At 59.2% G+C, this 13,782-nt stretch overlaps 1 protein-coding gene across 4 annotated transcripts in view; it reads left to right on the forward strand.

Moving 5' to 3' along the window:
* KCNT1 (potassium sodium-activated channel subfamily T member 1) overlaps positions 1–12,550 on the forward strand; it is a 42,225-nt gene extending 29,675 nt beyond the window's left edge. For 2 of the 4 annotated variants that reach the window (XM_026049480.1, XM_026049477.1), the window contains 22 exons: positions 247–427; positions 1,026–1,190; positions 1,722–1,858; positions 2,365–2,428; positions 2,659–2,767; positions 3,252–3,360; positions 3,902–4,051; positions 4,244–4,476; positions 5,257–5,473; positions 5,770–5,875; positions 6,015–6,187; positions 6,389–6,460; positions 6,822–6,956; positions 7,236–7,347; positions 7,704–7,805; positions 7,958–8,041; positions 8,349–8,477; positions 8,588–8,608; positions 8,974–9,277; positions 10,582–10,644; positions 12,210–12,294; positions 12,375–12,550. In XM_026049480.1, coding sequence (XP_025905265.1) covers positions 247–427; positions 1,026–1,190; positions 1,722–1,858; positions 2,365–2,428; positions 2,659–2,767; positions 3,252–3,360; positions 3,902–4,051; positions 4,244–4,476; positions 5,257–5,473; positions 5,770–5,875; positions 6,015–6,187; positions 6,389–6,460; positions 6,822–6,956; positions 7,236–7,347; positions 7,704–7,805; positions 7,958–8,041; positions 8,349–8,477; positions 8,588–8,608; positions 8,974–9,277; positions 10,582–10,644; positions 12,210–12,294; positions 12,375–12,495 — 2,872 coding nt within the window. In that variant the 3' untranslated portion in view covers positions 12,496–12,550. The remainder of the gene's footprint in view (positions 1–246; positions 428–1,025; positions 1,191–1,721; positions 1,859–2,364; positions 2,429–2,658; positions 2,768–3,251; positions 3,361–3,901; positions 4,052–4,243; positions 4,477–5,256; positions 5,474–5,769; positions 5,876–6,014; positions 6,188–6,388; positions 6,461–6,821; positions 6,957–7,235; positions 7,348–7,703; positions 7,806–7,957; positions 8,042–8,348; positions 8,478–8,587; positions 8,609–8,973; positions 9,278–10,581; positions 10,645–12,209; positions 12,295–12,374) is intronic. The other 2 variants (XM_026049479.1, XM_026049478.1) reach the window with 1 other exon arrangement.
* Positions 12,551–13,782: the final 1,232 nt, after the last annotated feature.

Here is a 13,782-nt window from a genome sequence, read left to right on the forward strand (position 1 = left end):
ATTTTCTGGTAGTRTTTTGGTGAGCAGTTGAGTCTAACTCTAACCTACAAGTGCTGTGATTTGAATCAGTTTTTGCTGGTGATGTAAATCCACTGCTGATGCTGAGCACATGTTGCAGACAAATTTATTCCAAGGGAGCTGCAGGTCACCTTCTGGAATTCCCCGTTGGCTTCAGCAGGAGGTAAGGGCACACTGCACAYCCCAAGGGCTGGGAGCTTGGCTGTGACATGTGCTTTCCTCCTGCAGCACTTGCGGCATCCAGCACTTAGAAAGAGCAGGAGAAAAGCTCTCCCTCTTCAAGTCCTTCTATTTCTGCATTGTCACCTTCTCCACTGTGGGCTACGGCGACGTGACACCGAAGATTTGGCCTTCTCAGCTCCTGGTTGTTATAATGATTTGTGTTGCACTGGTTGTGCTGCCACTTCAGGTGAGAGCCTAGGGGCAGTGGGAGCAGAGGGTGCAGGGCTGGCCTGAGACACAGTAACACGCAGAGCTTCAGTTAGGACAGCTCTCCAGCTGCCTGACACTGAGTTTAGCAGCCAGTGTCGGTGAAATGCAAAGGAGACATTCGCTAAGGGATGTAATTTTCACTGTGTTGAAAATTTGTCACAATGCAGTTGAGTCCTGGTGGTCAGTGTAGGGCATTTGGGAAAAAAAGAAAGCCTTGCTGCCAGTCCTGGCCATGGCCACAGCCCTGAACGGTTCCTTTCCACYTGGACATTGGTTGAAGGATGGAGGAGGCCTCCTTGGCAAAGGCTTCTGATGGGACTTGATAGCAAAAAATTATTTCTTGCTGTCCTTTAGAAGAAGAAGCCAAAAGCAGGGCCTGTGCATTTTATCAGGCTTTATATCTTGCTCTCAATCTCCTGGAAGAGCAACCAATTGCCAGATGGAGCAGGAAYGGTGGTGGTGGGTCTCTGGCATGGGGTGACTGTTTTGGAAAGATGTCTGGCTGAAAGAGCTCTGTGRGGCATCACCAGGTGCTCCCCACCTCCAAGGCCATCAGCCCTGTGCTTTGCTTGCAGTTTGAGGAGCTGGTCTACCTGTGGATGGAGCGGCAGAAGTCGGGGGGCAACTACAGCCGCCACCGTGCCCAGACGGAGAAGCACGTGGTGCTGTGTGTCAGCTCGCTSAAGATCGATCTGCTCATGGACTTCCTCAACGAGTTCTACGCCCACCCGCGCCTGCAGGTAGGGCCTGGCCGCCACCAGTGCCTGAGAGCCTAGGCAGGCTATTTAAGTGCAAGGATTTCCCATAACAGTATCTTGCGTAGAAACAGAAGCAGTAATTGCTGAGTCTCGCTGGGATTTACCCAGCTCTGCACGGAATATCCTCACATAACGAGGGATCTCCCTGCAAGTGCATCACCGATGCATTTTAGATTTGCATTTCATTCCAAATTCAGCATACACTTCATTRCCATTGCTCACGTATTCAATCTATACAATGCTGTTAATTTCTCTAATTGCAAGCRTTTCCGCTTAGCTGTGCATGCACCGCGCACTCGTACCTCCAAAGCCAGATGTGCCTGCACTGGGCTCATTGTGCAAACCGAGACGGTGATTTGCTCTGCAAGACCCAAGAGCAGGTGCAGRAGATGTATTATGGCACGAGGAGCAAATACTGAAAGCCCTGGAGGGCTTGCTTGCTCAGGCAGCAAAACGCTGTGTCTGAGCTAACGTGCAGGGCTCTGCGTGCCAACACGAGCCTGCTTTTCCCAGGACTACTACGTGGTGATACTGTGCCCAACRGAGATGGATATCCAAGTGCGGCGAGTCCTTCAGATTCCCCTGTGGTCGCAGCGAGTGATTTACCTCCAGGGCTCGGCGCTGAAGGACCAGGATCTCATGCGAGCCAAGTGAGCAGAGCGCTGTGCTGGGATCCAGCCAGGATATGGTCTGGCTCCTGYGGGAGGCTACCAAAACCGCGGCCCCCCACCACATCCCCGGCATGGGTGACTGTGCAGGATCCCGTTTCCTTCTGATTCCCCACGCGTTGTCCCAGGTGYGAAGAGGATCCCAACCTCTGGGACACAGCCCTGCCCCAGCTCTATCTGAGCCTGAAATTTGTGTGGCTGGAACACGTGTTCCTCCTTCCCTAAGACTGCACTGTCCCCTGGCTCCCTCTCTCTTGCCTGCTGACACAGGCAGCTTTTCATGGCTTGCCGAGTCTTTCTCCACCGTCTCAGAAGCCGCTCTCAGGTCCCTGTGCTTTGCCTGGGCTCTGCTTGCTCAAGGCTGGTTGGGAAAGCTGAGTTTTAATTGCGCACAGAGCAGCAGGAGAGGGCAATGAGGGCCCCCGTGCRGTCCCTGCCCGGGGCTGAGGCTCCGTGCGCTTCCCAGCATCCCTGCTCCGTGTTTGCAGGATGGACAATGGAGAAGCCTGCTTCATCCTGAGCAGCCGGAACGAGGTGGACCGCACGGCAGCGGTAAGGCGGCACTGCGGTACCGGCGCACAGAGATGCCCGTTTTTAAGGCCTGGGTTGGGCAGTGGGCAAGGTTGTTCTGTCCCCTGCTGCCAGGACAGGCATGGGATGTGAATGTTTCACGAGTCCTTGCTTGGGTCTTCGCGGTGTCAGCGATGCTTTAGAGCCAATCTCACTCCTAGAAAGAAAAAATAAGCTGTCGGATTGCAGTTCTTGCTGTTCTCTTTCCCTAGGATCATCAGACCATCTTGAGAGCCTGGGCTGTGAAAGATTTTGCTCCAAACTGTCCCCTCTACGTGCAGATCCTGAAGCCCGAGAACAAGTTTCACGTCAAGTTTGCTGGTGAGTGCTGGGGTCAGGGATCGAGTGGTGGCAGCCGAGAGGGGGACACGGTGAGYGTCCAGGGCTCTCTTTCCTGCTTGTCCTCCCAGTGTCTTTGGGCTGTAGGGCAGATATTTCAGGCCCTTYAGCCCCTTGGAAGCCTTGGAAGGAGAAGCTTGCAGCAATCAGCAGTGTTGCTGAACTGGTGGYGCGGGCTGAGCAGGTCAGAGAGGAAGAGAGCAGGTCCAGCACCCGGCCTCAAGTCAGACCCTCTGTCACGGGCTTTTGGGGCTCTGACCCCTCTTTAGAAAGAACTGTTGGCTGTTGAGCAGAGCCCCATGGGGTAACACCCTGGTGGCATCGCACTGGCTGCGGCGGGGACCTGCGTGGGGCCTCATTCACTTGCTGGGTTTCCAGCCATGTGCCTCCTTGCCCCTGTGGGCATGGGCACGGTGCGTGGTGCTCCCCGCGCGTTGCTTCTCCTTGTCCTGCCCCTGCCTTGCAGATCACGTCGTGTGCGAGGAGGAGTGCAAATACGCCATGCTGGCGCTGAACTGCGTGTGCCCGGCCACCTCYACGCTCATCACGCTGCTGGTGCACACCTCGCGCGGACAGTGAGTGCCTGCGGCGCCTGCCCTGCGCCCCGTGCTCCCAAATGCACCCCCAGTTTTGGGCTGGTCCATGCACGGCTCACAGGAAAGCCAGGCCTGCATGGCCCTTCGGTCTTGAGTGCAATTTAATGGGTTTTGGGTTATGTGAGACAGCAGAGTGCTRAGCTACCCTTTCTAGGAGAGACTGTACCCCCTGTGAGGAGCTGCCTGCAAACATCTGCTCTCGGCTCCGCTTCTGAGGCTCCCTCCATGGGAGCTTTCATTAAATAAGAAGGCACTTAAAAATCAGAAATTAAAATGAGATCATCCTTAGCCTGCAAACACTGACAATGTATTGAAACACGTTGCTATAATCTTATCGCTGCTGGTCTGAAACGCAGCTYATTAGCACTGCCGTGGGCCAGGTCTCTATCCAGGAGCGGCACAGACAGCAAGGTCCAGGGTGGGGGAATCCCAGTCCCAGCCCCATCTCCTCCTCCCGCCCAGTGCCCCTGGTGCCAGGGACAGCTGGGGACACCGTGTGATGCCTGTGTGTCGCCTGCAGGGAGGGCCAGGAGTCCCCGGAGCAGTGGCAGAGGATGTACGGGCGCTGCTCGGGCAACGAGGTCTACCACATCCGCATGGGCGACAGCAAGTTCTTCATGGAGTACGAGGGCAAGAGCTTCACCTACGCTGCCTTCCACGCGCACAAGAAGTGAGTGCTTGGGTGGCCATGGCCATGAGTGTTCTTATCCAAGAGCTGGGAAGCTTTGGGAAAGGCCTGGGGCTGCACGGCCTTTGCAAGATGCAGGAGGTCAGAGCATGTTTGCTCCTCTCTGGCCTTGCCTTGGAGAGCCAGGGCCTGGCTGGGCTTTCCCTGAATGTCCATGTTCTGCTCATATTCCAGGTACGGAGTCTGCCTGATCGGCATCCGTCGGGAAGAGAACAAGAGCATCCTGCTGAACCCGGGGCCACGCCATATCATGGCTGCGTCCGACACCTGCTTCTACATCAACATCACCAAGGAGGAGAACTCGGCCTTCATCTTCAAGCAGGAGGAGAAGCAGAAGAAGAAGGGCTTTGCAGGCAGCTATGACGGCCCTTCGCGCCTGCCCGTGCACAGCATCATCGCCAGCATGGGTGAGTGCCACGAAGGGACGACACACGAGCCAGCAGCACCAGCTCTGCCTGGAGGGAAAAAGCTGCCGTGGGCATCTCTGCTGCTTGCAGCTCCGATGCTCTCAGCAAACCCAAATACCCTTGCTAAAGCTCTCGAGGACCATTATCATTAATAGTGTTTGGCTGCCTAATTCTCCCAAGCCCCGGCTGGAGAATAAACGCTGCGACCACCTCCTAAATCACGCGTGTGATTCACACCRTGGTGAATGGCATCGTTTGTGCTGCAGCAAGCAGTGCGTTTTGTTGGGTGAAAATCATCATGAGTCATTACTTCCAGCTTGTACCTGGGGAGAACAAATTTGGGGGCGTCTGGAGAGGCTGCGCTGCAYTAGCAGCCTGGGTTGCTGGCAAATCATTTATGCATTTGTACCCAGGAGCCTGGATTTGCATAGATTAGGGCACAAGGAGATCCAGTGCTCTGCTCAGCGGCGTTTGTCACTGTTCTCCTTGTGTGACTCGYGTGCGGAGGGACCTTTCTCAAAAGTGCATTGAGAGGGAGAAACTGCTTGGGCTCCGGTGGGTCAGTTGTGGTCAGGGGGTGGCTGACGGGAGGGGGGAACGTGCCCAGCTCCTGCATGTGGCTTGCTGTGAAATTCCCAGCTTTTACAAGCACCAAAAATGGGATATTTGATGAAGACCCATCCGAGGCTCTTGGCGGCGGTTTCCAGCTGCGCCTGTGGGTTTGACAGTCCCGTTCGCCGCCTCATCGAGCCCCTCGCTGTGCTCCCTTCCCCGTCCCAGGTACAGTAGCCATGGACCTGCAAAACACTGAGTGTCGCCCCATCAACAGCAGCAAGCTGGCGCTGCCGGCCGAGAACGGCGCGGGCACGCGGCGGCCCAGCATCGCGCCCGTGCTCGAGCTGGCCGACACCTCCTCGCTGCTGCCCTGCGACCTGCTCAGCGACCAGTCGGAGGACGAGATGACGCAGTCGGACGAGGAGGGCTCGGCCGTGGTGGAGTGAGTTGCCTGCGCCCGCCGCGGCCGGGCAGAGCTGCCGCCACTGCTCGCGTTGGGCTTTGGTGAGGCTGAGCCTGGGACCGCTGGTGGAGAAACACAAGCGGTGCTATTGCCCGCCTCGCAATCACAAGTATATGTGTTTTTTTGGAGAATTCCCAATTGCTGTGGGAGAGCGGGGAAAAGCGCTTGCCTGGGATGTGCCATTATCTTCCTTCTGCTGCTCCTCAAGCCTTTGACTTCTGTGCACGTGGAAAACTCCCCACGGCATTATACCGCTGGGTTTCCCTCTGTTGCAGGTATGTCAAAGGCTACCCGCCAAACTCGCCGTACATCGGGAGCTCGCCAACTCTGTGCCACCTTTTACCCGAGAAAGCTCCTTTCTGCTGCCTGCGGCTGGACAAGGTGCGAAGCAGCAGGGCTGGAGCAGGGCAGCTGCTCCCAGGAGCAGGGCAGCTCCTTGTCCCAAATTGCCAGGGTTTAGGGTCAGAATGGTTGGCTGTGAGCTGGGTGCTGAACTTTGCACTCCCGTTTCTCCGCACAGGGCTGCAAACACAACAGCTTTGAAGACGCCAAGGCCTACGGGTTTAAGAACAAACTGATTATAGTTTCGGCAGAGACTGCCGGGAACGGGCTCTATAACTTCATCGTCCCGCTTCGTGCGTACTATCGGTCCCGAAAAGAGCTAAACCCCATCGTGTTGCTTCTGGACAACAAGCAAGTACTTCCCCTTGGAGGTTTCCTATCACACCAAGACCTTCCCTCCATCCCCTGGGTGTTGAGGGGTGGCATTGTGGCTCCGGGTCCTGCCTGGAGCACGGTGCCCTTCCTCCCACGGGCCTGGGAATGCTGTGCAGGGATGACTTTGCCTCTCTTGGGTTTGCTGAACTGCCTTGCTTTTTGTCATCCTTCTTCCAGGCCAGAGCACCACTTCTTGGAAGCAATCTGCTGTTTCCCTATGGTTTACTACATGGAAGGCACAATCGATAAGTAGGTGTTTCTGCTGCTCCTTACGGAGCTATTTAAATGTGCAGTGGTTGTCCCAAGCTCCACATGTGTCTGCCCCTAGTAGCAGGGAAGAGAGGAGCCATCCTGAGCSATGAGGAGCCCCAGGGTTGGCTGCCATGTAGACCTTGCGGCACCTTGGGTTGGGTTGAGTGCTTGGGTTGGCCAATGGGCTCTGGGTGAGGGGAGCAGGGCAGGAGCTGGGGGTGAGGGCAGTCTGGGCTAGTTCAAAGCTTTCTCTCTGGAGGGTKTCTGAGCAGGGTGTCTCAAGCCCTATCTCTGCATCCTGCTCCCATGACTACTTCTGAGGGGGGGACTCTGTGCTCTTCCCTTGGGAACCCGCCAGCCTGGACAGCTTGCTGCARTGCGGGATCATTTATGCGGACAACCTGGTGGTCGTGGACAAGGAGAGCACCATGAGTGCCGAAGAGGACTACATGGCGGACGCCAAGACGATTGTCAACGTCCAGACCATGTTCAGGTGAGAGGTGACCGTGGCACTGGCTCTGTCACTGTCACAGACACTCATCTTTCCTGGCACCAGGACAAGCAAGGGCAAAGGTGGGAGGTGCTGATGCTGGGGAGTGCATCTCATCTGCATTGGGGCTCACACGAGGCAACAGCAGTCCCATTCCCAGCCCTGGGATAGTCACACGGGTGGTTTTGGCCTTCCTCAGGCTACACTCCAAGCTTCCRATGCTGAAGGCTTTCTATTTCTGAGCAAGCTGCAGGACAGAAACAGGGCGCTCTCCCATTGCAGGCTCTTCCCCAGCCTTAGCATTATCACGGAGCTGACCCATCCCTCCAACATGAGGTTCATGCAGTTCAGAGCAAAGGACAGTTACTCCTTAGCCCTTTCCAAGCTAGAGAAGGTAAGATAAAGTCTTTCTTTGTGTGCGAGTTTGGAGAGTTCATCCTAATTCGGAGCTTTTTGTGGTCTTGTGCTCTCCTGCATGCTGTAGCTGCCGTAGTTAAGGTGCTTCTGTCCCAGACAGCCTGCAGCAAACCAAGGTGTGGTCAACTGATCCTTGAGCTATCTGCATCCTTCCATTGCTTGTGTGCTTGTTCAGCGTCTGGGCTTTGGGCTGCTTTGTCTATGTGTTGTGTTGGGAGTGTTGCAAGATCAGAGCAAGAGCAGGGAAGCTCCATGAGCTGGGTGGTTTTGCTCATGCAGTGGAGGGATGTGAGAGGTGCAGGGGCTCTCACTGCTGCTCTGTGCCCCTTCCAGAAAGAGCGGGAGAACGGCTCCAACCTGGCGTTCATGTTCCGGCTGCCCTTCGCCGCCGGCAGGGTCTTCAGCATCAGCATGTTGGACACGCTGCTCTACCAGGTGAGGCCACGGCCGGGCTCTGGGGTGCGAGGTGCTCTCCTTGGGACAGGGAGGCACAGGAAGGGCCTCAAATGTCAAGGCTGTTTCCATGGCTAAGAGCACATCCAGGACATGACTGGATGAATCCTTTCTGTGCCCATGTCTCCCGCCAGTCGTTCGTGAAGGACTACATGATCAGCATCACCAGGCTGCTGCTGGGCCTCGACACCACGCCGGGCTCGGGCTACCTCTGTGCGGTAGGTGCCAAGTTCCTGCGTGTTGGAACCCACACGTTGGGATGCCCTGGTCCTGCCTGGAGCCTCCAGGCAGCAGGAAAATTRGGCAGCAGAGGCAGGTCCGTCATGCCCCATGTTGCATGTGGGAAGCCCAGGGCCACCAGGAGCCCTCATGGCCTCTCCAAAGGCTGGCCAAGGAATTGCTCCATCTGTTTTCCAGCTTATTTTGGGCTCTGGAATTGCTGGGTTTGAGGGAAGTGCAGAAGTGTCCCATTGCTGCTCAAGAGCACAGCAAGAACCAGGAGGCTTCTATCCTTGTTTTGCCTAGATGAAAATCACCGAGGATGACCTGTGGATCCGGACGTACGGCCGCCTCTTCCAGAAGCTCTGCTCATCCAGTGCCGAGATTCCCATTGGTATTTATAGGACAGAGTCGCACATGTTCGCCACCTCCGAGGTGAGGGTRATGTGATGTGGAGGGTATGTGTCCGTGGGGTCGTGGGGCTGGTTTTCTGAACCTGTGATGACACCGTTATTTCATTTTTCATTATTTCCCCCCTGGTTCAGCCTCATGACATCAGAGCGCAGGTGAGTAGTATTTGCACCGGCCTTTGCACACGCTGGGGGTGGCTGGGGATTCCTTTGCATTTCAGCCTTGCCATGGCATGGGGGGAGGCAATGGCAGTGCCCGTCTTTGAGCCATGATGGGGCCAACTTATTGCAGTGGATGTCACCTGCCTATTGACCTCCACATTGTCTCGCTTTGGATGTTTTTATCCCAAATTGGCTGCCCAGGGGCTTTCGGCAGCGCAGAGCTGATGAGCTAGATGAGCGTACATGGAGAGGAGTAGGGAATAGCCATTCCCAAGGAGGGGAACATGCCCGCAGCACCGTGGGGTCCACCGGGAACCCCCCTGAGTGTGGTGCCCACCCATGACCCACCAAGCTTGCAGTCACAGATCTCCATCAACGTGGAGGACTGCGAGGACACCAAGGAYGTGAAGGAGCACTGGGGCATCAAGACGGGCCACCACCGCAACTCGTGCTCCAGCGACCAGTCGGAGCACCCGCTGCTGCGGCGCAAGAGCATGCAGTGGGCCCGGCGCCTGAGCCGCAAGGGCAACAAGCACGCGAGCAAGACAGCCGAGTGGATCAGCCAGCAGCGCCTGAGCCTCTACCGGCGCTCCGAGCGCCAGGAGCTCTCCGAGCTCGTCAAAAACCGCATGAAGCACCTGGGCTTGCCCACCACGGGGTATGGTGAGTGCCGCGCGGGTCGCGCTCGCCGCTGCTGCATCCTCGGAGCAGGTAACGGGGCAGATGTTCTCTGGAGCCGGCGCTCCCAAGCGGGGCCTCATCCCGCTGTGTGTTCCCKTTGCTGTCACTGCGTGCCCCAGCCAGACGCCCCTTGGTGCCACGGCCAGCGGTGCTCAGCTGTGGCACCGGCGGCACTCGGAGGGATGGGGAGCGTCGTGGTGGCCCCGCGCGGTTGCCCTCACTCCTCATCTGCTCCGGACCCTGGTCCCTCCGCGCCGCAGGGGGAGAGGAACCGGTGGGAGCTGGTGCCCCGTCCCCACTCCCTTTCCCTAGAGGTTTTAATGCGCCTGCAAATTCGCTGGGGGAAGGTTTCCGTCCCCCAGGGCTGAGTGGTTTGCTTCATTCTGTGCAAAACCGGGCTGGTGCCGCGGGGCGGGCGCTGTGAGCGACGGCCCGGCCGCGCCGCCGCGTCCCCCCGCGCTTGGTTTGTCCCCTGTCGCTGCTGGAGTCTGTCGCTGCCCTCAGTTCTGACAACGTCTCTTGCCGCAGCTTTCCTGGTTCGTTTTTCTCTTTTTCTCGCTGTCCTTCTCTGGTGTGAGCCATCCTGTGCTGCTGCCTGTTTGCTCCCCGCTCGCTCGCGCGGCCCCGGTCCCCGGGGCGCAGCGGGGCCCACGCGGCCGCCCCCTCTCTTGGCATCGCTGCGGGGGGCCCCGAGACGCGGCGGGGGGCCAAGGACGGCGGTGCCAGCGGTGCAGGGGGACGTGGGGCTGGAGGGTGACCGGGGCTCCCCGCTGCCCTGGGGACCTTTACTGAATCGGGGAGCTCTGGTCCTCTCCCTGTTTCCTGGCTTCAGGACTGTGTCCCAGCGGCCACGTTTAACGTGCACGGCTGAGACCCGCCCCATGGGGGCCGGTGCAGGCGCCGTCCCGCCCGCTTCGCCCGCCCCGCGCTCCTGCTCCGCCCCGGGCGCCCTCCGGCCCCGCCACGTCCTGCCGAGCGCCCCGGGCAACCCCCCTGCAGAATCACCCTGCGGGGGGACCCGGGYGCTGCTCCCCCTCCAAAAGTGCCCGCGGTGGCACCTAAGTCTGTCAGCGCTCCGGGTGAGGCCGAGGCTGCGCAGGGGTGTCCCTGTCCCCGAGCCGCGGGGCCGGAGGAGCCGCCGGGGCCGCTCCGGGCCGCGCTCCCGGCTCCCACCCGGAGCGTCGCTCGCGGCCGGGCCGGAGCAGCCGCTTGCCCCCTCCCCGCCGCTTGCTGACCTCTCTCTCTCTCTCTGTTTATGTCTGTGCCTCTCCCTGTATGTTCTGTAGAGGATGTAGCAAATTTAACAGCCAGTGATGTGATGAATCGGGTAAACCTGGGATATTTGCAAGGTAATTCCCTTCCCCGGGGAGTCCCGCGGGCTCTGGGCGTGCAGCGCCCAACAAGATCATGGCAGCTCCGCTCCCCCCCTGCCCTCCCCCCTGCGGCCCCGTTCTGAGATGAAAGGCAAAGGAGAGAAGCAGAGGAAGGTGCCATGGAAGGGCACCCGAGGGAGCAGAAGGCTCCAGCAGGCGGGATGCGGGATGCAGGATGTGGGGCGAGCCGACGGCYGCCTCTCCCCGCTGTCCTTGATGCCTCCCCTGCCCACGGCTCCGCGGGCTCTGGGGCTGCTGGTGGCAGGTGAAGACAGGGTTGTGGTTGGTGCTGCTGTGGAGGCGCCCRGGTCCTGGTGTCGCTTTGGGAGCCCCCGTGGGCTGGGGGCACCGGCCCCAGGCCTTGCAGCAGTGATGCAGCGAATGTGGGTGGCCTTGGTGGCCCTCCTGGAGCAGCAAGGTGGTGGCAGGTCCCCATGTGCCACAATTACCGCCGTGGTGGGCAGGGCTGGACCTGCTGCAGGGGAAGAGCTGGGGTTTGCCTGGTCGAGGCTCCATTAGGGAATGGCTGCCGCTGTGGAAGCCCTTGCAGTGCTGGAGCTGGGGCTGCAGCGGCAGGGCCCCTCTCTGGAGGGTGTTTTGGTTATTGTGATGTCCTGGGGACGAGTGTCCCGACACGGGAGCGTGGCCCCTGCTCTGCCCCCTGGGGCGGTACTCGCTGCAGGGTCAGGGACTCTGCACCCCCGACCCTTCATCCCCATCACCCCCCTGCTGCACGGTCAGGCTGTGAGGCTGGGCATGGGGCTGCTGCAGGACACTGTGGGATGCTGCGGSACACCTCAGGACACAGCTGGACTCCCCTGCGGCTCGGGGGGCAGGTGCTGTCCCCCCATGGCAGAGGGGCAGGGTCAGCCCTACATCCACGTCCCTGAATGATGGGCATCCCCCAGCCGAATGCACCCCGGAGCCCATGAACCCACCTGCACCCTAGACCCTGTGTACCCCAGACCCACATCCCCCCAGCCCCCTGCACACTGCAGAGCCGCAGAGGCAGCAGGGACAGCCAGGGAGCTGTGGAGGAAAATCCCGGAGCCGCGGCCTGTCTGTGGGTGCCCGTGGGCACTCACTGGCACCACGGGGGAGGCACCCGGTGTCCAACCTTGCAGCCTCCYGCCCCGCACCCCATTCCACCACCCCCACCATCCATGTGCCCCCGCACCCCCCATCCCCGCGGCACCTCCCCTGGCTCCYGGCATCCATCCCCCCATGATCTTGTTTGGGCCGTGGGGGCTCAGGCCGCTCCCTGGGCGTGCGGGCACCGGGGCCACGAGCAGCGCGGGGACAAGCCGCCCCCTCGGGGTCCCCGGCGCCTCCGGGTGCCCGCGGCGGCTCCGCATCCAGCGCCAGGGAGCTTTTCCGAGGCTGCTAAAGGAGGGGCGCGGCTGCTGGGTGGGGGGAGCTGCCCGCGCCCCGCGGGTGCGGCACTACCGCGTCCCCGTCCCGCGGCGGAGCCAGGTGAGCGGCGCTCGGGGGCGGGCGGGGGGCGCGGGGGCCGCCGTGCAGCGCCCGCCCCGCTCTTGCAGACGAGATGAACGACCACCAGAACACGCTCTCCTACGTGCTCATCAACCCGCCGCCCGACACGCGCCTGGAGCTCAACGACATCGTGTAGGTGCCGGCGGCACCGGCGTGGGGGGCGGTTCGGGGTGGGGGGGTCGGCCCCGCGCTGAGCCCGCTCTGCCCCGCAGGTACCTGATCCGCTCGGACCCGCTGGCGCACGTGGCCAACGAGGGCCAGAGCCACAAGAGCAGCTGCAGCGCCCGCCGCGGCCCCCGCAGCCCCGACACCCGCGACGAGACGCAGCTCTGAGCTCTGAGCGCGCCTCGCTGCGGGAAGGGGAGGGCGGAGACCTCACCACGCGCCCGGGAGCGGGTCCGGGGAATGCGACGGGTCCTGGGGGTGCCGTAGGTCCTGGGGGCACCGTGGGCTCCGGGGCTGCCAAGGTGCCACCATGGGCCCTAGGGATGCAATGAATCTCGGTGGCATCACGGATCCCAGGGACGCATTGGGGCCTGGCGGCACCGTGAGCACCGGGAATGCAGTGGATCCCGGTGACCCTGGGGCTTCCATGGGTCCTGGTGCCASCCTGGGTCCCGGTTCTGCTGTCATTGGTCCCACGGGGCGCTCTCTGCAGTGGAGACAGCAGATGGATTTTTCATCTATTTTTGCACACTCTGAGATGTTGATGTGTAATCGGTTTATTTGACTGCCCAGTGAATAAACCGACTTGTTAACTTTATATACTTTTACATTCATATATTAAAACTTAAAAGTAATTTTTTTTTTTTTTTAAGAGGAGCCTATAAAGCACAAGGTGCCCGACCCGGGCGCTGCCGCCGCCGCCTCGCCAGCCCCTCGCCATCACACAGTAAAATTGTTTACAAAAAAACCTCTTTAAAAATCACAGCTTTAAGCCATTAATAACCTGGACTGGCCGTGGGCTGGAGGCCCCAGCAATTTGGGGTTGTCTTCCTTTTTTTTTTTCCCTTCTCTTTTTACTCTATTCCTTCTCCTTCCTTCTCCTTCCTTCTCCTTCCTTCTCCTTCCTTCTCCTTCCTTCTCCTTCCTTCCTTTCCTTCCTTCCTTTCCCCTGTTATCCTATTTCCTCTCTTTTCTGTTTTCTTCCTCCTCCTTTCCCTTTCTGCAGGCAGCCCGGCTGGGTCCTGCAGATGCTGCTTTTCTTTGCTCCCCTTGGTGTCTATTGTGCCAATGGGGCAGGAAAGGTCCTGGCAGCCCGGACGGACACGAATTGCCTCGCCAGGGTGAAAGCTTTAACAAATCAAGTTGTATTTCAGATTTTTATTTTTATTTCTTATTTTTTGCCACTCCTGCTTTGGCCCCAAAGGGATAGCAGAGCTGAGAGCAGCTGTGGGGCCAAAAGGGGACCCAAATCCAAGCGCTCCCCAATGTGTCACTTAGCCAAGGGGCTGCGTCTGGACGAGCAAATCCAAAGGCAACAAGTGCCCAAGCAACAAGTGCACCAGGGGTGTAAGAGCAGCCCCTACAAACCAACAGGAAACACACAGCTAGAGTTTGTGGTAATACTGAAAAACAGAAAAAAAAGCCTTCTTAATATTGTTGCATTTTTGACAAGTT

The sequence above is a fragment of the Nothoprocta perdicaria genome, unplaced genomic scaffold, assembly GCF_003342845.1.
Source record: "Nothoprocta perdicaria isolate Ctin4 unplaced genomic scaffold, notPer1 scaffold_6, whole genome shotgun sequence".
NCBI classification, from domain to species: domain Eukaryota; kingdom Metazoa; phylum Chordata; class Aves; order Tinamiformes; family Tinamidae; genus Nothoprocta; species Nothoprocta perdicaria.